We start from the raw sequence: 21,877 nt of genomic DNA on the forward strand, positions 1-21,877 counted from the left end.
GATCAAGAATGTGCAGGATGGGTTCTCAATGATTGAGATCAGACCCAGAAAGTAACAGATTACTCAACCAGCTCATCCTCAGAGTAAAAAGCCCAGAGCTGGACTTCTATGGCATGGCTGGTATCAACTGCTGTTGGTGCTTGATAGTAGGCAGGGGTGAACCAGGAAGTTGATGTCTTGAAGTTGAATAAAGGGAGGCTCTGAGATCAAGGGTAGGCCTGCTAGCACTACCAGAAGATGTGGCATGTTTGAGGATAAGGTCTGATTGCCATCAGACACAGTACATTCCTGCTGAAGGGATGAAGTTGACGAGGGTGGTGCCTCATCTCCTCTTGTGTTTCTTTTCATGAGAGGGACAGCATGAACAAGCCTATGTCTAAGTAGAATGATGAAGAGCTCTTGATGTGAACAGGGCAAGTTCTGATGTACATAATAGTGCCGAGCGTAGTTAAAAGTGTACAAGTTTGGTGAGGAGACATGAAACTGACTGGCCAAAAGAGGTGGCCCAGAACTGATCAGTGGAGGCTGCAGAGCTTGATGGTGAACAACCTGCGCTGATGCCTGCAGGACTTTCTCTTAAAAGGAAGGCTGGAGGCATAGTTGATAGTTCCAAAGAGCTAGTTTAGAAAGCTTTTAACAATTATAGTATTCTTCTATGATAAGGCCTTCTCCTCGGCAAAGGAGACATTTGGAGTGGCAATCTATTTTGAGGAATCTTCCTGCCACATTGAGTGCACTACTTAAAGAAGGCTCTGGAGGCCAAGGATAGTATGGCTGACAATTGAGTATGCTGAGAGTGAATACAGAGGTCAAAGCTACAGAGACCACAAGAGAGTCCAGTCATTAAAAACAAAGGAGAAAAAAAAAGAATGGCTGAGGTAAAGATTAGTGTCAAATTCTGAAAGGGCAGTTTGAGCTGTTCTAGAGATGCCCCTCCCTGTATAAGTACCTTGGCGCCAAGACTCTCCCTTTAGTTGTGTCAACTGCTGCATTTTTAGGCAGTATGGTGTGACAGTGGAGAGGTTGGGCGGGATATGTGAATCACAGAGGTCTACTCGAAGAACTACAACTACAGGTGGGTAAACTGTTGTTCCGTGTGGCCTCTGTGAATCACACCCTAGGTGACTAGTAAACTGTCTTACCTGGAGGCAGGGTATCACGCCAAGGTAAAGGCTAAAACAGCACGTCCAAAGGATGCATCAGACTTCTGTCAGAGATCCAGTCTATAGTGCCGGATAAAAGTGGACGGCTGTGCCCATGTGGCAGAAGCATAGGTGTCTGGAAGAGGTACACCATGGAGAAACGCTGTGAAAGCTGCCACTGCCCTGGCAGAGTGAGAGCGAATCACCTTTGGAACTGGTTTCTGAGCAAGCTGGTACGCAAGGTGAATGGTTGAAGCCAGCCACCTAGAGATAGTCTGAGAAGTCACCTGACAACCCTTGGTAGGGGGTTGGTGACTGATAAAAAGGCAAGGTGAATGTCTGAAAGGTTGGGTGCGCTGAAGATAAAAGGCAAGGGCTCTTCTAACATCCAACGTATGGAGAATTCTTTCTTTAGCCGAAGATGGTGCCGGCAAGAAAGAGGGGAGCATTAGCAGTTGGGAAATATGAAATTGAGATATGGCTCTGGGGAGGAAAGAAATATCAACAGATTACTTTGTCTGGAAAAAACTGTAAATAAGGGTGAAGCTGCTAAATCACTGGCTTGTCGAGCGGATATGATGGCAACTAGGAAAGATGTTTTGAAGGTAAGTAGTTGGATATCAGTTGCAGCTAAAGGCTCGAAGGGAGCCTTAGTGAGTTGTTGTAATACAAGGGTTAACAACCATTGTGGAAGGGTGGATGAATTCTGGATATATATGAGACAGACCTTTGAGAAATCATTTCAGTGTCGGATGTTTGAAAAACCCAGATGCTGGAGAGCTGGGTGGTTGGTAGGAAATTATTGTGGAGAGGTAAACTCTTAAGGAGGAGAGGTAAAGACACCTAGACTTGAGATGGAGTAAGAACCAGAGAACAGTGGCAAGCAATGCATTGATGGAAGGCAATGACAAAGTTTCAGTGAAGGACTTAAATTTCTTCCATTTGTACAGGTAAGCCTTCCTAATGGAGGGTTTCTTTGCTTGATGGAGGATGTTCATCAGTGAGGTGGAATCCTCCATGTTGCCAGGTGCAGAACAGGTAAGTCTGGGTGGCGTACTTGGGACGTGTTCTGCGTGAGGAGATGTGGTAGGTGAGGGAGATGGTGAATGTCTGATAACAGATTGTGGAGGACTGGGAACAGGGTCTCCTCGCCCACCAAGGGGCTATGACGATGGGATTGGGCTTGTCCTGTTGCAGATGGACCACCACTTTGTGGAGGAGTGGGAATGGTGGAAAGAGATAAGGGTCTTGGGCCATCGGCCAATAAACACGTCTCCTTGGGAGTGTCTGCCGACTCAGGCTTGAGAGCAGTAATGTTTGCGCTTCCAATTCACACGGGAGGCAAAGAGGTTGAAAGTTGGTTTGCTTCAACGCTTGCAAACACAAAGAAAGATCGACTGATCTAACTCCATTTGTGAGCTTGAGAATTCGTGCGGCTGAGGTCTGCCAGGTTGTTGTCGTGACCAGCAATATGTAAAACCCTGAGACAGATATGATGTGTTAGGCACCACTCCCAGAGGTCGACTGATAAGTAGAGGAGACTGGGAGAGTGGGTGCCACCTTTTTTGAGAATGTAGTACATACAGTAGCTGTGGTATTTTTGGTAGCAATCTGTACCATTTTGCCAACAAGATTTCTGAAAGCTTTGCATGCTTTTATTACTGCTAGCAGCTCCAATTCATTTATGTGGAGCGACTTCTCCCTGTGAGATCATTTGGCATGGATTTTGAGGGACTTGCAGTGTGCTCCCCAGCCTGTGAGGCTGGCGTCGGTCATAACCTGTATTTGTGCACGTGGTTGTTGGAATGGTCATCCGACTGACAGGTTGGGAGAAAAACACCACCACTGAAGTTGGCAGGTGAGCTCTGAAGTGACCCTCAAAAGAGTGTGGGGACAGTCTGTTAACAAGTTAAAAAGGGCAAGAAAGATCTCATTTTTAGATGTACATGTTGTACAACAGATGTTATACAGGCCATGGTGCTAGTATGTGCTGTATGGTTAAAGCGGGTATCATAGCACGAGGGGTGAAATCCTGAAGCAAGGTGATTAAATTGTGTCTTTTGTCTGCAGGGAGAAAAGCACGAGCTTGTACATAGTTTATGAATGCGCCTATGTAGTTGACAATCTTGGTAGGCTTTAAGTTTGACTTTTGTTCATTGACAGCAAGACCGAGATTGTGAAGAAGGGTAAGGGTGAAGTGTGTGTCTCATTGAGCTTTGCAACAGGAGTGAGCAACAAGGAGCCAATCGACTATGTAAGGGAAGATGAGAATTTTTCAAAGTCTGAGGTAAGCAGCTACCAGTGCCATGCACTTGGTGAATACTCTTGAAGCTGTGGCGAGGCCGAAAGGAAGTCTTTTGAATTGGTAGGCTTGGGATGCTAATTGGAACCGAATACATTTTCTGTGTGAAGGATGTATGGAAATGTGGAAATATGCATCTCTGAGATCTATGACAGTGAACCACTCGTTTTTTCAGATTAAGGGGAGGACTGATCCAAGGGCAATCATATGGAATTTTGTGGTACTGATGTACTTCTTAAGTTCTCTTAAGTCCAAGATGGGGCGAAGACCTCCATCCTTTTTGGGGACGCTGAAATAGTGAGAGAAAACCCCTTTGTTGTTTTGATATACTGGTTCTATGGCATCTCTGAGAAGTAAATTTTTTATTTCTTCTTGTAGGGTTTGCAACAGTGGAGTGATGATGTGTGTTTTGATGGAGGAAGTTGGAAGTAGCGGGTGCAGTAGCTATTTCAGATGATGGAGAGCACCTAGACATATGTGGTGATGGACTCCCAGACAGGTTGGTGTTTTGAAAGGGCAGGATAGGTGTAATGATTTGCTATCTTGGTCGGGGCAGCATCAAACGTGATGTTTGGGCTTGCGGTCATTTCGCATAGTGATTGGCTGTTGACGAGGTTTGGTTCTTTGATTTTTGAAGTAAGGTATATAAGGTGTTTGTCTTTGAAGTTCACGTTGGAACTTTTGATAGGAATTGTATGGTCGCCTCCATTGGTTATGCTGCGGGCATTGTTGGTAGGACAAGTAGACTCCCCACGCCTTGCTGCTCATCTTTTTTCTTTTGAACATTTTCTAAAATGTCATCAGTTTCTGCATTGAAGAGGCATGCCCCATCGAAAGGAAGGTCCTCAATGTGTGCATGGGCATTCTTCAGCAAGGCTGGCTGTTCTCAACCAAGAAAAATATTGTAATGCTACTGAAGTAGCCATGGACTTCACTGCAGCATCCACAGTGTGCCTAGCAGAGAGCATCTACTGTTTGGTAACAGAGAGGCCCTCTTGCTGAAAGGTCTATGTAAACAACTTCTTGTCCTCCGGTGAGGACAGAAGGTGGACATGTTGTCCCAAAGGAAACAGTGGTATGTGCCCATAGCTCCTTGATATTTTTAGTGAGCATTGTTTTAGTTGATTTAAGGTCTATACAAGAGTATAATGATTATAGTAATAATTTTTCTATAGCATATGATACTTGGCAAATTTCATTTAAAATACTGACCAGGATCCTCTGATCAAAAAAGTTACTTTTATTCAGAAAAAAATATACTTACTGTTCCTCCAACTGCTGCCATACCACCTCCTGGATGAACTGCTACAACTTCTGGGTCAAAACCAGGGTTATCAATTGCAAAGCATTTCTTCTTATCTTTCATCAAGACAATCTGTCATTTCGAAGAACAATGTGATTCATTTGTATCTCTAGCACAGTGACGCTCTGAAATTTGGTATACAGTGGTGTCTCACTTAACGGGTGCTCCGTTTGACGGCGAAATTGCTAGACGTCAATGTTTTTGCGATCGCAAAACGATGTTCCCTATGCGGAATTTTGCTTTGCGATGATCGGTTCCCTGCTTCGGGAACTGACCATCGCAAAAGTGATGATTTTAGGCCAGCTGATCGGTGGTTTCAAAATGGCCAGCAGGTAAACAAAATGGCCACCCGCTCTTTTCTGGCACAGATTCCTTGCTGCAACGGCAGCGAAAATGGTCATGCTATGGAGGATCTTCGCTGGACGATGAGTTTCAAGCCCCTAGGGACGCATTAATCGGGTTTTAATGCGTTTCTATGGGCTTTTTAAAATCACATTACGTTTTTGTTTTACAGCGATTTCACTGGAACGAATTAACGTCGTAATGCGAGCCACCACTGTAATGGGTTTCTACAACAGAGATTCCATTTCTACAACAGAGATATACAGCTCAAGCTTTCTCTATATGGCCACTGCATTTCCACATGAGTGGCACCTGTCATTTCTGCATTTACCATTCAACTTTCACCCTGTACAGATGGGTGGACCTTACACGACTTTACCCATATAGCTGTAGCACTCATGCATACACTGCAGCTAAGTGAAGCTGGAGAATGTACCAGCGCATGCAAGGAGACACTGAAGGCTTGAGTATATGAACGGTTCAATTGCAATATCCAATAGTAAGATAAAGGTAAAGGTTCCCCTTGACAATTTTTGTCCAGTCGTGTTCGACTCTATGGGGCGGTGCTCATCCCCGTTTCCAAGCCATAGAGCCAGCGTTTGTCCGAAGACAATCTTCCATGGTCACATGGCCAGTGCGACTTGGACACGGAATGCTGTTAATCTTCCCACCATGGTGGTCTCTATTTATCTACTCGCATTTGCATGCTTTCGAACGGCTAGGTTGGCAGGAGCTGGGACAAGCGACGGCGCTCACTCTGTCATGTAGATTCGATCTTACAGCTGAAGATCTACAGACCTTACAGCACAGAGGCTTCTGTGGTTTAACCCGCAGCACCACCACATCCCTCTATATCCAATAGTATGGAAGTTTAATAAACTGAACAAACATTTAAAAAAGGAATATATCAAAATAAATATAACACAAACATCCAGCTATCTCTGTGTATTATATGTGTTCTGTTAGGCTATTCAAGAAAAAAGGCCCATAAGGTCAGCATGAGGTATTCATGAAAGATATAGAACAACACTACAGTACTGTGTATTTTGGTACTTATGAAGATAGCAAAAAGAGCTATTTATCATGTGTCAAGACAAATTTACAGGTCTGATCAGAATAAAGTATATTAATGAGTGGCCATGATGAACAGATGTGTAGAAAACTGAGTCATGATGACAGCAGTGCTGACTCATGCATCATGCAACATATAATACGATTGGACACAAGCAGATCTGTATGTGTATATATGTGTGAAACTGAACAGCTGATCTATCTTCCTGCTTTGTGATGAATGCTACCTGTTATGCTGCCAGACTGAACTGCTGTAAATGTAAATACACGTTAGTGGAGGAGAAGCTGCTGGCGTATGTGTGAGTTATTCTGGACTACCTGGACTGTTTAATACTCTGCTAAACCTGCTGTTCTTCTGCGTTTTTGCACTAACATTGGGTTATGGGCCCAGCGACGTGCCCTGCGATACCTATCTTGCACCAAGGAAGCCGGTGAGTACCAGAGAGGGAAGTGGAAGAAGTCCAGGGAGGTGAGAGTTCTGTCGTTTAAAGCCCAGGAGGGGAAAAAGAACGGAAAACTGAGAGAAAAGCAGCAGCATGCAGTCATTTGGGGCAGTGAGCATGGGAGGCTTTCCCTTGACAAGACTGAATGAAAAGAATTATCAGACGTGGTTGATGAAAGCCAAGATGTTCCTAAGAAGGGAGGAATTGTGGCAGATTGTTACCAATCCCCCTGCTGCATTAGATGAGGAACAACGGAAACAGAATCAAAAGGCTTTATCGGCTATAATTCTTTGTTTGGAGGACAGCCAATTGATTCATGTACATGGACTGACCTCAGCTAAAGAATGTTGGCAGGCTTTGAGACGAATTTATGTTCGTGATACAGCAGGAAGTAAAGTGTCTTTAACCAGAAAGCTGTATAGAGTTAGACTTGAGGATGGCAAAAGCATGTCTCAGCATCTACAGAAGATGAAAAACCTGTTTATTGAGTGTATTCACGAAGGCTTTCCTGGCCAGGATCTAATGGTTGTTGTGGGTTTTTCGGGCTCTTTGGCCGTGTTCTGAAGGTTGTTCTTCCTAACGTTTCGCCAGTCTCTGTGGCTGGCATCTTCAGAGTGCTGTCCTCTGAAGATGCCAGCCACAGAGACTGGCGAAACGTTAGGAAGAACAACCTTCAGAACACGGCCAAAGAGCCCAAAAAAACCACAACAACCACTATTTATTGAGCTTCAGCAGAGAAACATGGAGTTTACAGAAACCCATAAAGTATATGTTATTTTAAGCAGTCTTCCACAGGACTTTGATGTGCTAGTGACGAGCCTGGAGTCCATGCCAGAAGGTGATTTAACCCTTGAATACTTGACGGGCATACTGCTGGAGGAGGAGCAACGGAGGAGTGAAAGATCCGAAAATAAAATGAGACATGACAGCCCACAGCGAAGGAGAGAAAACAGTCCACAGCGCAGAAGAACTGCTTCCAGGATGGGAGAGGAGGAAAACGAAGCATTTACTGTGAGACACTGTTTCAACTGTGGTTCTGAGAAACATGTACAGAAAGAATGTAGAGAATCCTTTGGCTGTAAAAGTGAAAGAAAAAGATGGGGAGGATTTCTCTCATACAGGCTGCTGCTGATAAAGCCAAGGTCACCAGTGGGGCTGTATGCCATTTAACTAACAAAAAAGAGTTTTCTTTTCTAGGAGCTTCAGAGCACAGCTTTGTGAGCCTAGCAAATGGAGAAAAGTCTGCTGCCACTGGAGAAGGGGCTGTGTTTATGCCAGGTTTGAAAACGGAACTTAAAATGTTTTATCAGTTCCAAAACTTGAGTGTAATATTCTCAGTATCTCTAGCCGTGATAAAGGCTATACAGTGTTGTTTGCTGATAGCACTTGCACAATTAAGAAAGGAAATGAAATTTGTGCCATAGGAAAACTTCAAAACAATTTGTATGTGTTAAAAGAGAACAAAGTGACACAAAACATGATTAGGAACACACCACAACATGATCAGTGTGCTCACCTACTGCATAGAAGGCTTGGTCATGCAAATTTTAGAGTGGTACAGAAAACTGAAATTTTTGCTAAAGGTGGAAGAGTGTGTGTGTGTTTAGTCATTTATTCGTGTCCGACTCTTCATGACCCCATGGACCAGAGCACGCCAGGCCCTCCTATCTTCCACTGCCTCCCGGAGTTGTGTCAAATTCATGTTGGTTGCTTCGCAGACACTGTCCAGCCATCTCATCCTCGGTCGTCCCCTTCTCCTCTTGCCGTCACACCTTCCTAACATCAAGGTTTTTTCCAAGGACTCTTTTCTTCTCATGAGATGGCCACAGTACTGGAGCCTCAGCTTCAGGATCTGTCCTTCCAGTGAGCACTCAGGGTTGATTTCCTTTAGAACTGATAGGTTTGTTCTCCTTGCAGTCCAGGGGATTCTCAAGAGCCTCCTCCAGCACCACAATTTAAAGGCATCAATTCTTCGGCGGTCTGCTTTCTTTATGGTCCAGCTCTCACTTCCATACATCACAATAGGAAAAACCATAGCTTTGACTATTTGGACTTTTGTTGGCAATGTGATGTCTCTGCTTTTTAAGATGCTATCAAGATTTGTCATCACTTTCCTCCCAAGAAGCAGGCGTCTTTTAATTTTGTGGCTGCTGTCTCCATCTGCAGTGATCATGGAGCCCAGGAAAATAAAATCTGTCACTGCCTCCATGTCTTCCCCTTCTATTTCCCAGGAGGTGATGGGACCAGTGGCCATGATCTTAGTTTTTTTGATGTTGAGTTTCAGACCGTTTTTTGCACTCTCCTCTTTCACTCTCATTACAAGGTTCTTTAGTTCCTCCTCACTTTCTGCCATCAGAGTGGTATCATCTGCATATCTGAGGTTGTTGATATTTCTTCCGGCAATCTTAATTCCGGCTTGGGTTTCATCCAGTCCAGCCTTCCGCATGATGTATTCTGCATATAAGTTAAATAAGCAGGGGGACAATATACAGCCTTGTCGTACTCCTTTTCCAATTTTGAACCAATCAGTTGTTCCATGACCAGTTCTAACTGTTGCTTCCTATCCCACATATAGTTTTTTCAGGAGACAGATAAGGTGGTCAGGCACTCCCATTTCTTTAAGAACTTGCCACAGTTTGCTGTGGTCCACACAGTCAAAGGCTTTTGCATAATCAATGAAGAAGTAGATATTTTTCTGGAACTCTCTGGCTTTCTCCATAATCCAGCGCAAGTTAGCAATTTGGTCTCTAGTTCCTCGGCCTCTTCGGAGTCCAGCTTGTACTTCTGGGGGTTCTTGGTGCACATACTGCTGAAGTCGACCTTGTAGTATTTTGAGCATAACCTTGCTAGTGTGTGAAATTAGTGTCATTATACTGTAGTTGGAGCATTCTTTGGCACTGCCCTTCTTTGGAACTGGGATGTAGACTGATCTTTTCCAATCCTTTGGCCACTGCTGAGTTTTCCAAACTTGCTGGCATACTGAGTGTAGGAACTTAATAGCATCATCTTTTAAGATTTTAAATAGTTCAACTGGAATGCCATCACTTCCACTGGCTTTGTTGTTAGCCATGCTTTCTTAGGCCAACTTGACTTCACTCTCCAGGATGTCTGGCTCAAGGTCAGCAACCACACTATCTGTGTTGTCCGGGATATCCAAATCTTTCTGATATAATTCCTCTGCGTATTCTTGCCACCTCTTCTTGACGTCTTCTGCTTCTGTTAGATCCCTCCCATTTTTGTCTTTTATCATGTTCATCTTTGCGCAAAATGTTCCTCTAATATCTCCAATTTTCCTGAACAGATCTCTGGTTTTTCCTTTTCTGTTATTTTCCTCTATTTCTTTGCATTGTTCATTTAAGAAGGCCCTCTTGTCTCTCCTTGCTATTCTTTGGAAGTCTGCATTCAATTTTCTGTAACTTTCCCTATCTCCCTTGCATTTTGCTTCCCTTCTCCTCTCTGCTATTTCTAAGGCCTCATTGGACAGCCACTTTGCTTTCTTGCATTTCCTTTTCTTTGGGACGGTTTTTGTTGCTGCCTCCTGGACAATGTTACGAGCCTCTATCCAAAGTTTTTCAGGCACCCTGTCCACCAAATCTAGTTCCTTAAATCTGTTCTTTACTTCCACTGTGTATTCATAAGGGATTTGGTTTAGATTATACCTGAGTGGCCCAGTGGTTTTTCCTACTCTCTTCAGTCTAAGATTGAATTTTGCTATGAGAAGCTGATGATCAGAACTGCAGTCAGCTCCAGGTTTTGTTTTTGCTGACTGTATAGAGCTTCTCCATCTTTGGCTGCAGAGAATATAATCAGTCTGATTTCGATACTGCCCATCTGGTGATTTCCATGTATAGAGTCGCCTCTTGTGTTGTTGGAAAAGAGTAAAACCTTGTAAAAATTATCTAGATTGTGAAGTATGTAAGCTAGCAAAATCAAAGGTATGTCCAAAACCGAAAGAACATTCTAGTCAGACACAGAGGACATTTTAGTTAGTTCATGCTGACATAACTGGGCCTTTTGCGCCATCTATGGGTGGAGTGAAATATGTGCTAGTCATTGTAGATGACGATACAAGGTATTCTTTCTGTTATTTGATGAAGAACAAAGCAGAGGTGTTCAATCTCTTCAGAAATTGGGTAAACGTTGTAGAAAAACATTATGACAAGAAAGTGGCACAAATTCAGACAGACAGAGGGTCTGAATTTATGTCAGAAAAGTTTCAAACATGGTTGAGAAACACTGGAATTTTTCACAGGAAAACTAGTCCATATTATCCTTTTAAAGATGGAGTTGCTCAGCGTAGGAATGGAGTCCTACAGACAATGAAAGATTCTCTTTTAGCAGATGCTAACATGAGTCATGGGTATTGGGGAAAAGCGTTGTTAGCTTTGAATTATATCATAAAGATTGTTTTCTTCAGCTATAGAGCAAACCCCGTATTATATGCTGTATGGGAGGGAGCCTTCCATACAGCATATGAGAGTGTTTGGGTGTAGTGCTTGGGTGCATGTACCAAAAGAAATCGGAAGGAAAGGAAAACCAAAAGCAAAGAAAATGAGGTTTTTGGGATATGAAAGAGGGTCCAAGGCATATCGTTTCCTGGATGGAAATAAAAATGTAGTGATCTCCAGGTCAGCAAATTTTTGTGAGCATGAAAACTGGGACAAGGTGCATGCAAATTCCCAAGTCTACATGCCCATAAGAGAAAGAGAGAAAAGTCAGGGAAATGATATAGAACCAAAGGAAGAGGCTGAAGAAAGCACAAGTCACAGCACCTCAGAAGAAGAGGATGATGGAGAGTGTAGTCAGGCAGAAAGTGAACCTGTAGTTAAGGAAGAGACACAAATCCCAAGAAGATCTGAAAGGACTAATAAAGGAATCCCTCCAACAAGGTTTGGTGTAAGAGAAATAAACATTATATCAAGAGCCCAAGAATTTTGAAGAAGTGATGCTTCTTCCTGAAATAGAAAGAAAGAAATGGGAACAGGTCATGAAGGATGAATTAAAGTCTATAGATGAACATAAGGTGTTCATTGAGACAAAGTTGCCACCAGGACAAAAGGTAATTGGTAGCAAGTGGGTTTATAAAAGAAAATTTCAAAACAATGGAGATTTACAGGTACAAAGCAAGATTAGTGGCTCAGGGGTACACACAAAAGAAAAATGTTCACTATGACGAAGTGTTTTCGCCCACAGTAAAGGCAGAGACAGTGAGGTTAGCTTTAACTTTAGCTGCATCCAGAAACTACATAGTAAACCACTTCGACATCACAACTGCCTATTTAAATGCAGAATTACAGGAGGAATTGTACATGACACAGGCACCTGGTTTTGAAAGCTCTAAACCAGGAATTGTGTACAAATTAAACAAAGCAATTTATGGTCTGAAACAATCAGCGAGAAATTGGAATAAGTTACATTCAGCTTTGGAAAAATTAAAATACTGTGGTGCCCCGCATAGCGACGTTAATCCGTTCCGGATTAATCGTCGCTATCCGGAAACATTGCAATGCGGGTGGGAAAACCCCATAGAAACGCATTAAACTTTGTTTAATGCGTTCCTATGGGGCGAAAACTCACCGTTATGCGAAGATCCTCCGTAGCGCTGCCATTTTTGCGTCCTCGGTAAGCGAGGAAATTATGCGAAAATGGTTGCGGCGGCCATTTTGGAACCGCCGATCAGCTGGCCAAAAATGGGGCTGGGGCAGGAGGGGGGGAAGGTTCCCCCGCCCTCCTCCCGAGCGCACGCCGGGTTTTTCGGCCGGCTGACCGGCCTGTGCTTGGCCAGGAGGGCGGAGGAAGGCTCCTCCTCCCGAGCGCATCCCAGCTTTTTCCGCTGCCTGACCGGCCGGCGATCAGGCAGGAGGGCGGAGGGAGGCTCCTCCTCCCTCCTCCCGAGCGCACCCCCGCTTTTTCGGCTGCCTGACCGGCCTGTGCTTGGCCAGGAGGGCGGAGGAAGGCTCCTCCCCCTCCTTCTGAGCGCATCCCGGCTTTTTTGGCCGGCTGACTAGCCAGCGATCAGGCAGGAGGGTGCGGGAAGGCTCCCACGCCCTCCTTCCGAGTGCACACCAGCTTTTTTGGCCAGCTGACTGGCCGGCCAGGTGAAGGGTCGGGAGGAGGGCCGCCGGGAACACCCAGGCCTTGCCCTGCCTCCCGGTTTTCCCCAAGCCACCCCTCACCCCCATCTCCAAGAGTTCCATCGCAAACAGAGTTCCATCGCAACTTCAACAAGTGAAGATGAATTTGCACCATTGTCAGAGCTGTGTTCAGAAATTATATGGTACAAACAGTTAATCAAAGATTTAAAAGTTGAAGTAAATCAGGCCATTTTGGTATATGAAGACAATACCACGTGCATCCAGATGGCAACAACTGAGAAGATGCGTAGCAGAAGCAAACGCATAGACATAAAGTATCATAGTCAGGGAAGCAATAAAGGAAAACTTAATTGAGCTGCAATATTGCGAGTCAGAGAAAAATATAGCTGACATTTTGACAAAACCCCTGAATATACAAAAACACATGGAAGTAACTGAAAAATTGGGTATATGTTCTGCTCAGACCTAAATTAGGAGGGGTGTCAAGACAAATTTACAGGCCTGAACAGAATAAAGTATATTAATGAGCAGGCATGATGAACAGATGTGTAGAAACTGAGTCATGACGACTCAGCAGTGCTGACTCATGCATGATGCAATACATAATGTGATTGGACACAAGCAGATCTGTATGCGTATATACGTATGAAACTGAACAGTTGATCTATCTTCCTGCTTTGTGATGAATGCTACCTGTTATGCTGCCAGACTGAGCGGCTGTAAATACCTTGTAAATACAGTGGTGCCTCGCATAGTGACGTTAATCCGTGCAGCAAAAATCGCTGCTAAGCGATTCCGTTGCTATGCGATTTTAAAAAGCCCATAGAAACGCATTGAAACCCCTTCAATGCGTTCCTATGGGCTTAAAACTCACCTTAAAGCGAAGATCCTCCATATGGCGGCCATTTTTGCTGCCTCTAAAGCAAGGAATCCACGCGAAAACACAGCGGGCAGCCATTTTTATACCCGGCGGCCAGTTTGGAACCGCCAATCAGTAAGCGAAACAGGGAACCAATCATCGCAAAGCGAAAAAAAACCATAGGAAACATCGCAATGTGATCGCTTTTGCGATCGCAGAAAGTTAATCGCTATGCGGTTTCGTCGCTAAATGGAGCGCCCGTTAAGCGAGGCACCACTGTACATGTTGGTGGAGGAGAAGTTGCTGGTGTATGCTTGAGTTATTCTGGACTACCTGGACTGTTTAATACGCTGATAAACCTGCTGTTCTTCTGTGTTTTTGCGCTAGCATCGTGAATGGCAAATTTCACTATAGTTGTTGATTTGGCCATAAATAAATTCGAGTAAAGGAGACAGACTGCAGCAGTTACTAGCAGCTATTTGCCACAGAGGACAAGCAGGGAAGTTGTTTTATTTAAGCTTCTTGTAACAAATAAGGACTGTGTAGAAAATTATAACGCTCCTGTGCAGCTGTCATCACATTCATCAGAGGCTGTGCAGATCTTTACAGCAATTTGTGTCCCAAAGAAAGACAGGGAAGGCACAAACATGTCTCATACATATACCCTAACCCTGTTTTTTCCACTTTAGCTGTCAGTCCATCTAGAACTAGATCTGCTCAGACTTTGAAAAATAGTGATAAAACATACTAAAAAGATGACTCTTATTTAGCTTGTTTCCAGTTGCTGCTCTCCAAAATGTGCACAAGACTTAGACACAATTTTGTGTACTAAAGCAAGCAAGCTTTCTTCTTCACAACTGGCAAGAGAAATCCCTCAGTCCTATCAAGGTACTGAACAGTTGCCAAATCTTATTTTTAAGCAGCACTTCAATAAACCCCACTGAAAATACTTTCAAAGTAGGACTTCATTCAAAATATAAAATGTAAATTATGGCTAAGAAACTCAAATATATTGATTACAGAACTTGACAAGGAACTAGTCACTACAGAAGTACCCACTAAACTGTATCTCACTGGGTAACCCTGCACCAGTTATATTACTCTCCCTCCCTATAAATCTCCCAAAATAGGTGGGATATTCCTTGGCCGCATGAAAGATACAAATGTTAAATAAATAAACTGCAAGTTGTGATCCGTTTTTAGGGTACATACCTCTCCAATGCATACAATAACGGCATATCCACCAGGTCCAACAGCTAAACACTTGGGCTGGACATCCATTTTCACAACATCTTGGCCACTGAAAAGAAAAGAAAAAAAATCAAGTTTTTAAAAATAAGCTGGAGGGGCACAGGTCATTGGCAACATCACTGGGACATAAAAATGAAGGAAGTGGGAAAGGAAATAGCTCTCTTAAAAGATAAGAATAAGGTACTTGTTATAGATTGGAGAACAAGGAAGATATCAGTTGAGGGATTTAGATTCACAGAACCAAAAAAGTATTAACCTAGAAGAGATCTCAAGGATGACTAAGTGTGGACTCAGTCAAAGCACGAAATCCAGTTAAAGGCATCCCTGACAGGTGTCCATCCCTGATAGGTGTGTGGCCTGTCCTAATGAAGGACAGTCCACACACCCCTCAAAGCAGTCAATTCCACTGGCAAGCAGCTCTTGTTGTCAATGTTTACTAATATTTACATAAAATCTTCACTATAATTTGAATTTACGACTTTGGCTCCTACTGCTGGAGCTACAAAAAACAAAATTTGCTCTATCATTAATGTGAGAGCAGTTCAAATTACATACCTGTAATCTTTTTTGTTAAGACTAGTGTAGCGTACAGTATCATCCATACTGCAAGTGACTAGCTGCTCCATTTCATCCACTGCCATTCGGGAAACCTGGTTTGTATGTCCTTTTCCTAAAAAGTCATCATTTTCACCAGTCTCAGAATCCCAATAATGTGAACAAAATATTGAGGAAATATATTTTCAAGATAAGCAGAAAAAGGAAGGTCCAGTATTTATCTCACAGAACAGTCAGTATGACTCAGTTTCAAAGATGTGCTACATAAGTTTAGGACAAAAATATCTAGGATAAAGAGGATCAGATGTCAGATATTCTGTAATTAGTCTGCCAACAAATTAAAACATAGAAACCAGTGCACACACTAAAATGCCACTGCCTGGTACTGCAAACCTGACTGGAACAGCAACATGAAAATTGATGGCAAAAGATTTCAGTGTATTCAGTGCAAAAATGTTTTGGATGTTAGCCTAGAAGAACACTTTGAAATCAAACAAACTGATATTACAATAAATATTCATCTTTGTATGAGGCAGCTTCTCGGTTTAGAATTTCTGCCAATTCAAACATCATGAAGAATTATACTGACAACAGCTCCCTCAATGAGTTAAGTGGATAATCATCTGGCTTCGTTCAGCCCTTTAAATGAGAACTGTTCTAATACTAGGTTGTATACCTGCATTAAGACTCTTCAGCAAGCAGCAAATAATTACCCCCAACACCGCAAAAAAGACAATGAACAGCATAGTACTTTGCATTTTTATCCATGAAAAGTTACGCTTCTGGCCACTCAAAGGATATTAATATGTCCATCATGGCTTCCAGAGTAAATATAGGATTTCTCCCCATTTTTATGCACTGTAAGACAATGTACTGATTTACTGTGACCCTGCAAGAGAGCATATTCATTTACTGCAAATAATTAATTTTCTTCTAAAAATCACTTAAAACTTCAGGAACATATTCAATACATAGTATGAGGCTGCTTTTCCTTGTTCAAGGATACTCCTCTTTTTCTCAAAAATTCTGAGCAAGTGTACATTAAGGTATGTGGCTTGGAAACTAGGGAGGGTGGGGTTGGTTTCTGGCAATATCCACAACATGAAGCCCCCCCCCCCATTTTAAAATTTTAATGTAATAGACTGTTGTCATCAGTGCTGCAGCACTACTCTGGGTGGTTCTCAATAAGACACACAGTCAAATAATTAATAAAACCATAGACAATCTGACCACATAAAAACAGAGGGTGCCAGAGCATATACCATCAGTTTCAGGAAGACATTTACCTAGGAACAATTTGGAAAAGAAGGGAAAACAGATGAGAATGAATGCTGGTTAAGGAGCACAGACTAAGTGTTTCAGTAACTCTTTGGGTTTAGCATACTTGGGGTATTGTACTTTGAATTCTGGCCAGAGTTTTAAATGGCCTGAAAATATTCAGAAGGAAAGTGAATGCCGTGTATAGGCCAACTTGCTCTCAAAGAAATAGAAATTTTTCCAGTTTTGAATCACCATAATTCCCTTCCCTTAATTTAAGCCTTTAAGACATTGTTTAACTTTACATTTTCTTTTTGGTAATAATGCTGACAACAGAACAATGTAACCAACAAAATAAGAGTATAAACATAGTTAAACACAGTGGAAAAATATGTTCTTAGTCAATTTAGCCACAAAGCTACAATATATGATCAGGTAACTAAAAACAACCTGCTTAGTGAGGCAACAGACCTTTATGACACGAAGGGGTTTATTTGGGTTGTTCTCATCCAAATAGTTGATATAGCCAGAAAGAGAAAGTGTCAATAAGTGGTGTTTTTGCCAGAGACATCCCAACTGCTGGTCCAGAACACTGGACCCCATGTTAAATGTATTCACTACACTATTAGCAGCAACATCCCACGTCTTGGCTGTTTTATCTCCTGAAGCAGAAAGCAGACGATTGCCATCAGGACTCCAACTAATCTGTTAAAACAGAAAAGGAGATTTAGAATTTTTTAGCACTATCACATGCATTAGGTAGCCTAGGTCTCAATTCCTTAGAATACTGAGTTCTGGACAGTAACGGTAGGTTGCTTACCTTGCTTGTGCTTCGTTCAGTGATCATCTGTGAACACTCAGACATATGAGGTTTACTTTGCTTGTGCACCCCATCCTGGAATTTTCCAAAATGGAATCCTTTAGTTTTTGCAGGAGAGCCATCTCTCCTCCCTGCATGTTCCTAGTATTTCCTCCAAGTACCTCAGTCATAGCATTCGCTGATACAAACATCAGGACATCGAAGAGAGAAGAGACTGGCTTGGTTGCATGAGTGCCACAGATGACCACTTGAAGAAACACGTTACAGGTAAGCAATACTCACACATACTCCAACATTGGAGGCATTCAAGAAAAAATTGGACAACCATCTGTCAGATCTGCTTTGACTTCAATTCCGGCACTGAGCAGGGAGTTGGACTCAATGGCCTTCTAGACCTCTTTCAACTCAATTATTCTATAATCCGGGAGACTAACAAGCTTATCTTGAGGAGGACAGAATGTCATTAAAAGATAGATGAGTGAACAGCTCTGTCAAAATTTGAGTCATGACATGATCTATCTGTAGTGAGAAATAATTGATTACAGTTGGGCCCATGTTGTTACTTGGCACGCTTCAGAAAGTAATTGTCCAGTATTCTCACAGAAGAATGGTGTGGAATGGACTCATTGAATGGACTTGAACAGTCTCAGGAACCAGGAGTCTTGTTAGATGGTACCACAGTGAGACAGTTGGAGAGATCCACTTGGCCAACTTTTGAGGCAAGTTTAGGAGACCTTATTTGACCCCACTGCAAAAAAGAGCTGCTGGTTTAAATGGAACAATTTGGGTGATGCAGAAGGAGAACTGATCATGGGGCGTTCTTGGCAAAGATACTGGAGTGGCTTGCCATTTCCTACTCCAGAATAGATGCCTTTGAATTGTGGTGCTGGAGGAGGCTCTTGAGAATCCCCTGGACTGCAAGGAGAACAAACCTATCAGTTCTAAAGGAAATCAACCCTGAGTGCTCACTGGAAGGACAGATCCTGAAGCTGAGGCTCCAGTACTTTGGCCATCTCATGAGAAGAAAAGAGTCCTTGGAAAAAACCCTGATGTTAGGAAGGTGTGACGGCAAGAGGAGAAGGGGACGACCGAGGATGAGATGGCTGGACAGTGTCTGCGAAACAACCAACATGAACCTGACACAACTCCGGGAGGCAGTAGAAGACAGGAGGGCCTGGCGTGCTCTGGTCCATGGGGTCATGAAGAGTCGGACACGACTAAACGACTAAACACACACACAGAAGGAGAACACCCTGTGGATGCTCAGTGAGTACTGGAAGTATCAATGATTTTTTTAAAAAAAGTTTACAGGATGCAGAGGTGCTGTGCTAAAACCTAAAAGTGCTTTTTAAAAAGTGCCTCACAGGGTTGCTAAGGAAATGAAAGGGACAAGTACAGCTTGATTTTCATTGTTTACAAAATAAGAGCAACTTGTTTTGGAACAAAGCTACTGATAACAAGGCGAAAGTAGTTAATTCAGTTTTGTGCCAGCTTTAGCGAGAAAGAGTAAACAACAGAACGATGATGTCACGTAAAACAGAGAGAAAAGAAGGAGAAATGGAGTGTATTTTAAAATGTCACTTGTGTTGTGTTTTACTTATGTTAATTAACAACGCAATGCTAGAAATAGATGTGGAAAATGAATAACAATATATTGTACAATAGAATCTTTTAAAGAATAGTGTAAAAAGAGTGAAAGATGAATGTAATTTTAAGCTGTTTGTTAATTAACAAGCAACTAGAAGAGGGAAATAATGTATTATTTTTTAAATAAAAGTTTAGCCTTATAATTAATAATACTTATTTTGAAGAGACTATGAAATAATATATGTTCTAATCTATAGTATTGATGAATGTAGTACGCATTTGTATTGTACTGTATTGATAATATACTAGAAAGGGCCTCCCTTCGCGTCCAGGTTGCTAATCGGTGGCATGAGGGTTTGGGGTGCTCTCTGTTCACATCCCAGGCATCCTGCCTAGAACACGGACACCCCCCTCCCTTTGGGGGCATCAACAGGAACAAAGTATTTCTGTAAAGCCAACGGGGCTTGCGCGCTCGGGGTGGGTTGGTAGGTCTCCTGCAAGAGCTCAGGGCAGCCCAGGGCGGAAAGCAACTGATACCTGATTTCCTCCCCCCCCCCAATGCCCCAAAGCCCAAAGTAGCAGAAGGAGCCAGGGGAGGGCTGGGCTGGGCTCCGCTGTGGCATCCTCCATCTCAGGCACCCAGGTGTGCACCTTGCCCTGGGCCCAATTTCTGCGATGGCGAGCCGACTTAGAGAGGCGAGAGGACCACCCCCACTGCCCGCGCCTCGGCCTTGCTTCCCTCGGGCCCTGGGATCAACTGGCCAGCAAGCTCAGGGAGAATGTTCCACCACAGCCGCTGGGGGCCCTGGGGCATTTCCCTTCGCAGGGCGCTGAGAGTCGCTGGCACCCAGATTCCATGGCCTGGGTCCCCCCTCTCGCCTCTCCAGCGGGTAGCATCACGGGGTAGGTCACGACGGGACAGGATGTAACTCCTGGAGGTGTTTGCCTTCCAACCCTCTCAGCCCAATACAGAAGCACTCAGCTGGCGAGGAACGATGGAGGTGGGGCGGGCGAGTCAGGAAGCCCCCGGATCATGCCGAGGAAGCGTCGCCAGGTGGAGGGGCCCGCGGGAGTCCCTGGCCCAGGCTGGGATAAACAAACAGCCTGCAGAGGGGGAAGGTGCAGCCCTGGGCATTTCCCCTCATTCCCCTGCCAGGCGCGGAAAGGGCAAGGGGTGGTATTGCCAGAGGGGTGAAGGAGGAGGAGAGAAGAGAAGGCGTCGCTGTGGCTGCCTTTCTAAGTGGTTCCAACTAGCGGCTGGCATGGGGGGAGAAAGAGGAGGCTGTGGAGGGGGCTGAAGGGGAGGGCAATGAAGAGTAGCGGCGTGGATCAACTCAGGAGCCAGCATTGAGGGGTGGCAGCGCAGGGGCCCAGCTCCTGATGGGGCTCAGAATCCTGGAAGGGCTAGCTGGCAGCGACCCACCCAACCCACAAGCTCCACAGGTTATTGCCTGAATTTAGGTACAACATAGACAGCTTTGCGGGCGCCTCTGGCCAAGCAATCGCACAGGCAGCGCAGCACAGGAGATTGTGGCGGAATGCCACCACCATGACCACCCCCAGAAGGGACCACAGTCCCCCAGCCCGGCCTCACTTTGGCGTGAGTGGCTGGCTGAGCCGCTGCCGCCTTCCCTCAGGGCAACTCCTCCAGCCCCTCCCTCCGGCATCGGCCAGCCACAGTAGCGCTGCCACCGCCACTGCTGCTGCTTTGCCCCCTGCCACTGCCACCGCTCCTCTCTCGTGCACTTCAAGTTCATTATTTATTTGGCGGTCCTGAGATCAGAAAACCATGAAGTGGCAGGACGTTTGAACTTCCTCCTGCAGAGGGGTGTGTCACACTTGCACGTGGGTGTGTCGTGTTTGCGGAAGAGCATATCACACAAGCGTGCATGCACACGAGCGTGACACGCCCCTCCACAGGCGTGACACGCCCCTCTGCAGGTGTGACACGCCCACCTGTGAGCGTGACACGCCCACTCACGAGCACAGGGGAGCCCCCAGCCCCCCAACCGGACCCCACAGGGATCCCACACCCCCCAACTGGTCCATGGTCCGAAAAAGGTTGGGGACCACTGAGTTAGAGAGTGTGCATTCGGAGGAGGCTTGGGACTGCCTGGCTTCCGCTTCTGAGTGACAGTGTGTTTGTTTGCAGGGAAGCTTCAGGTTGTCTGATAAGGTAAGGTGCTGCTTTTTGCTTTTCAAAAACTGCCTGTTCTGGGTGGGTTTTGCAAGGTGGGGCTGGGGAGGTTATGTTTCTGTGCTGTGTTGTTGTTTTGTTCTTTGGTGATTTTTTTTGCTGCCCCAGCACCTTCCAATAAGGCTTGCTCTGTGATTTATTTTTGGGTTTGATTTTTTTTTTAAGCCCCAGCACCTTCGGGGCTTGCTCTGTGGTTTATTTTTGGTGTTTTTTAAAAGCCCCAGCGCCTCCAGAGCTTGCTCCATGGTTTATTTTTGGGTTTTTTTTCCACTCCAGCACATTACTATGGGGCTTACAGTGTGGTTTTTTTTTGTTTTTTGGGGTGGTGGTGGTGGTGGTGGTTTTTTTGTTTCTTCTGGAACGGATTAATGATGCTTCAACCTATGACCATTTCGAGTTACATCAATCTTCTGGAATGGATTATGGTCGTAAGTCGAGGCACCACTGTATTATAATGGCCAGCAGTGCTCAAGGGAGGGGGAATTTTAGCTCAGATTTTGATAGAGCCATACTTTGGGGAGGCCAGGATCTGGACTCAGCAGTGTCTGAAGTCACTAGGTTCTGTGGCCTTCAAACTCTGAGGTTCTCAGAAGCTAAGAAGTCCAAGCCTTGCAAATACTTTTTTACTACTGATGCAGAGCAAGGGGTATAAG

General features: G+C 44.3%; 1 protein-coding gene across 2 annotated transcripts in view; it reads right to left on the reverse strand.

The window, feature by feature from the left end:
• Window positions 1-21,877, reverse strand: part of WDR1 (WD repeat domain 1) — a 75,941-nt gene that overhangs the window by 13,690 nt on the left and 40,374 nt on the right. Inside the window, exons 8-12 of one of the 2 annotated variants that reach the window (XM_078394074.1) lie at window positions 17,092-17,325; window positions 16,163-16,252; window positions 15,364-15,518; window positions 14,770-14,857; window positions 4,709-4,819 (exon numbers count right to left, since the gene is read on the reverse strand). In XM_078394074.1, the coding sequence (XP_078250200.1) occupies window positions 4,709-4,819; window positions 14,770-14,857; window positions 15,364-15,518; window positions 16,163-16,252; window positions 17,092-17,325 (678 nt within the window). The remainder of the gene's footprint in view (window positions 1-4,708; window positions 4,820-14,769; window positions 14,858-15,363; window positions 15,519-16,162; window positions 16,253-17,091; window positions 17,326-21,877) is intronic. The other variant, XM_078394075.1, reaches the window with a different exon arrangement.

Source organism: Pogona vitticeps, chromosome 5 (assembly GCF_051106095.1).
Source record: "Pogona vitticeps strain Pit_001003342236 chromosome 5, PviZW2.1, whole genome shotgun sequence".
NCBI classification, from domain to species: domain Eukaryota; kingdom Metazoa; phylum Chordata; class Lepidosauria; order Squamata; family Agamidae; genus Pogona; species Pogona vitticeps.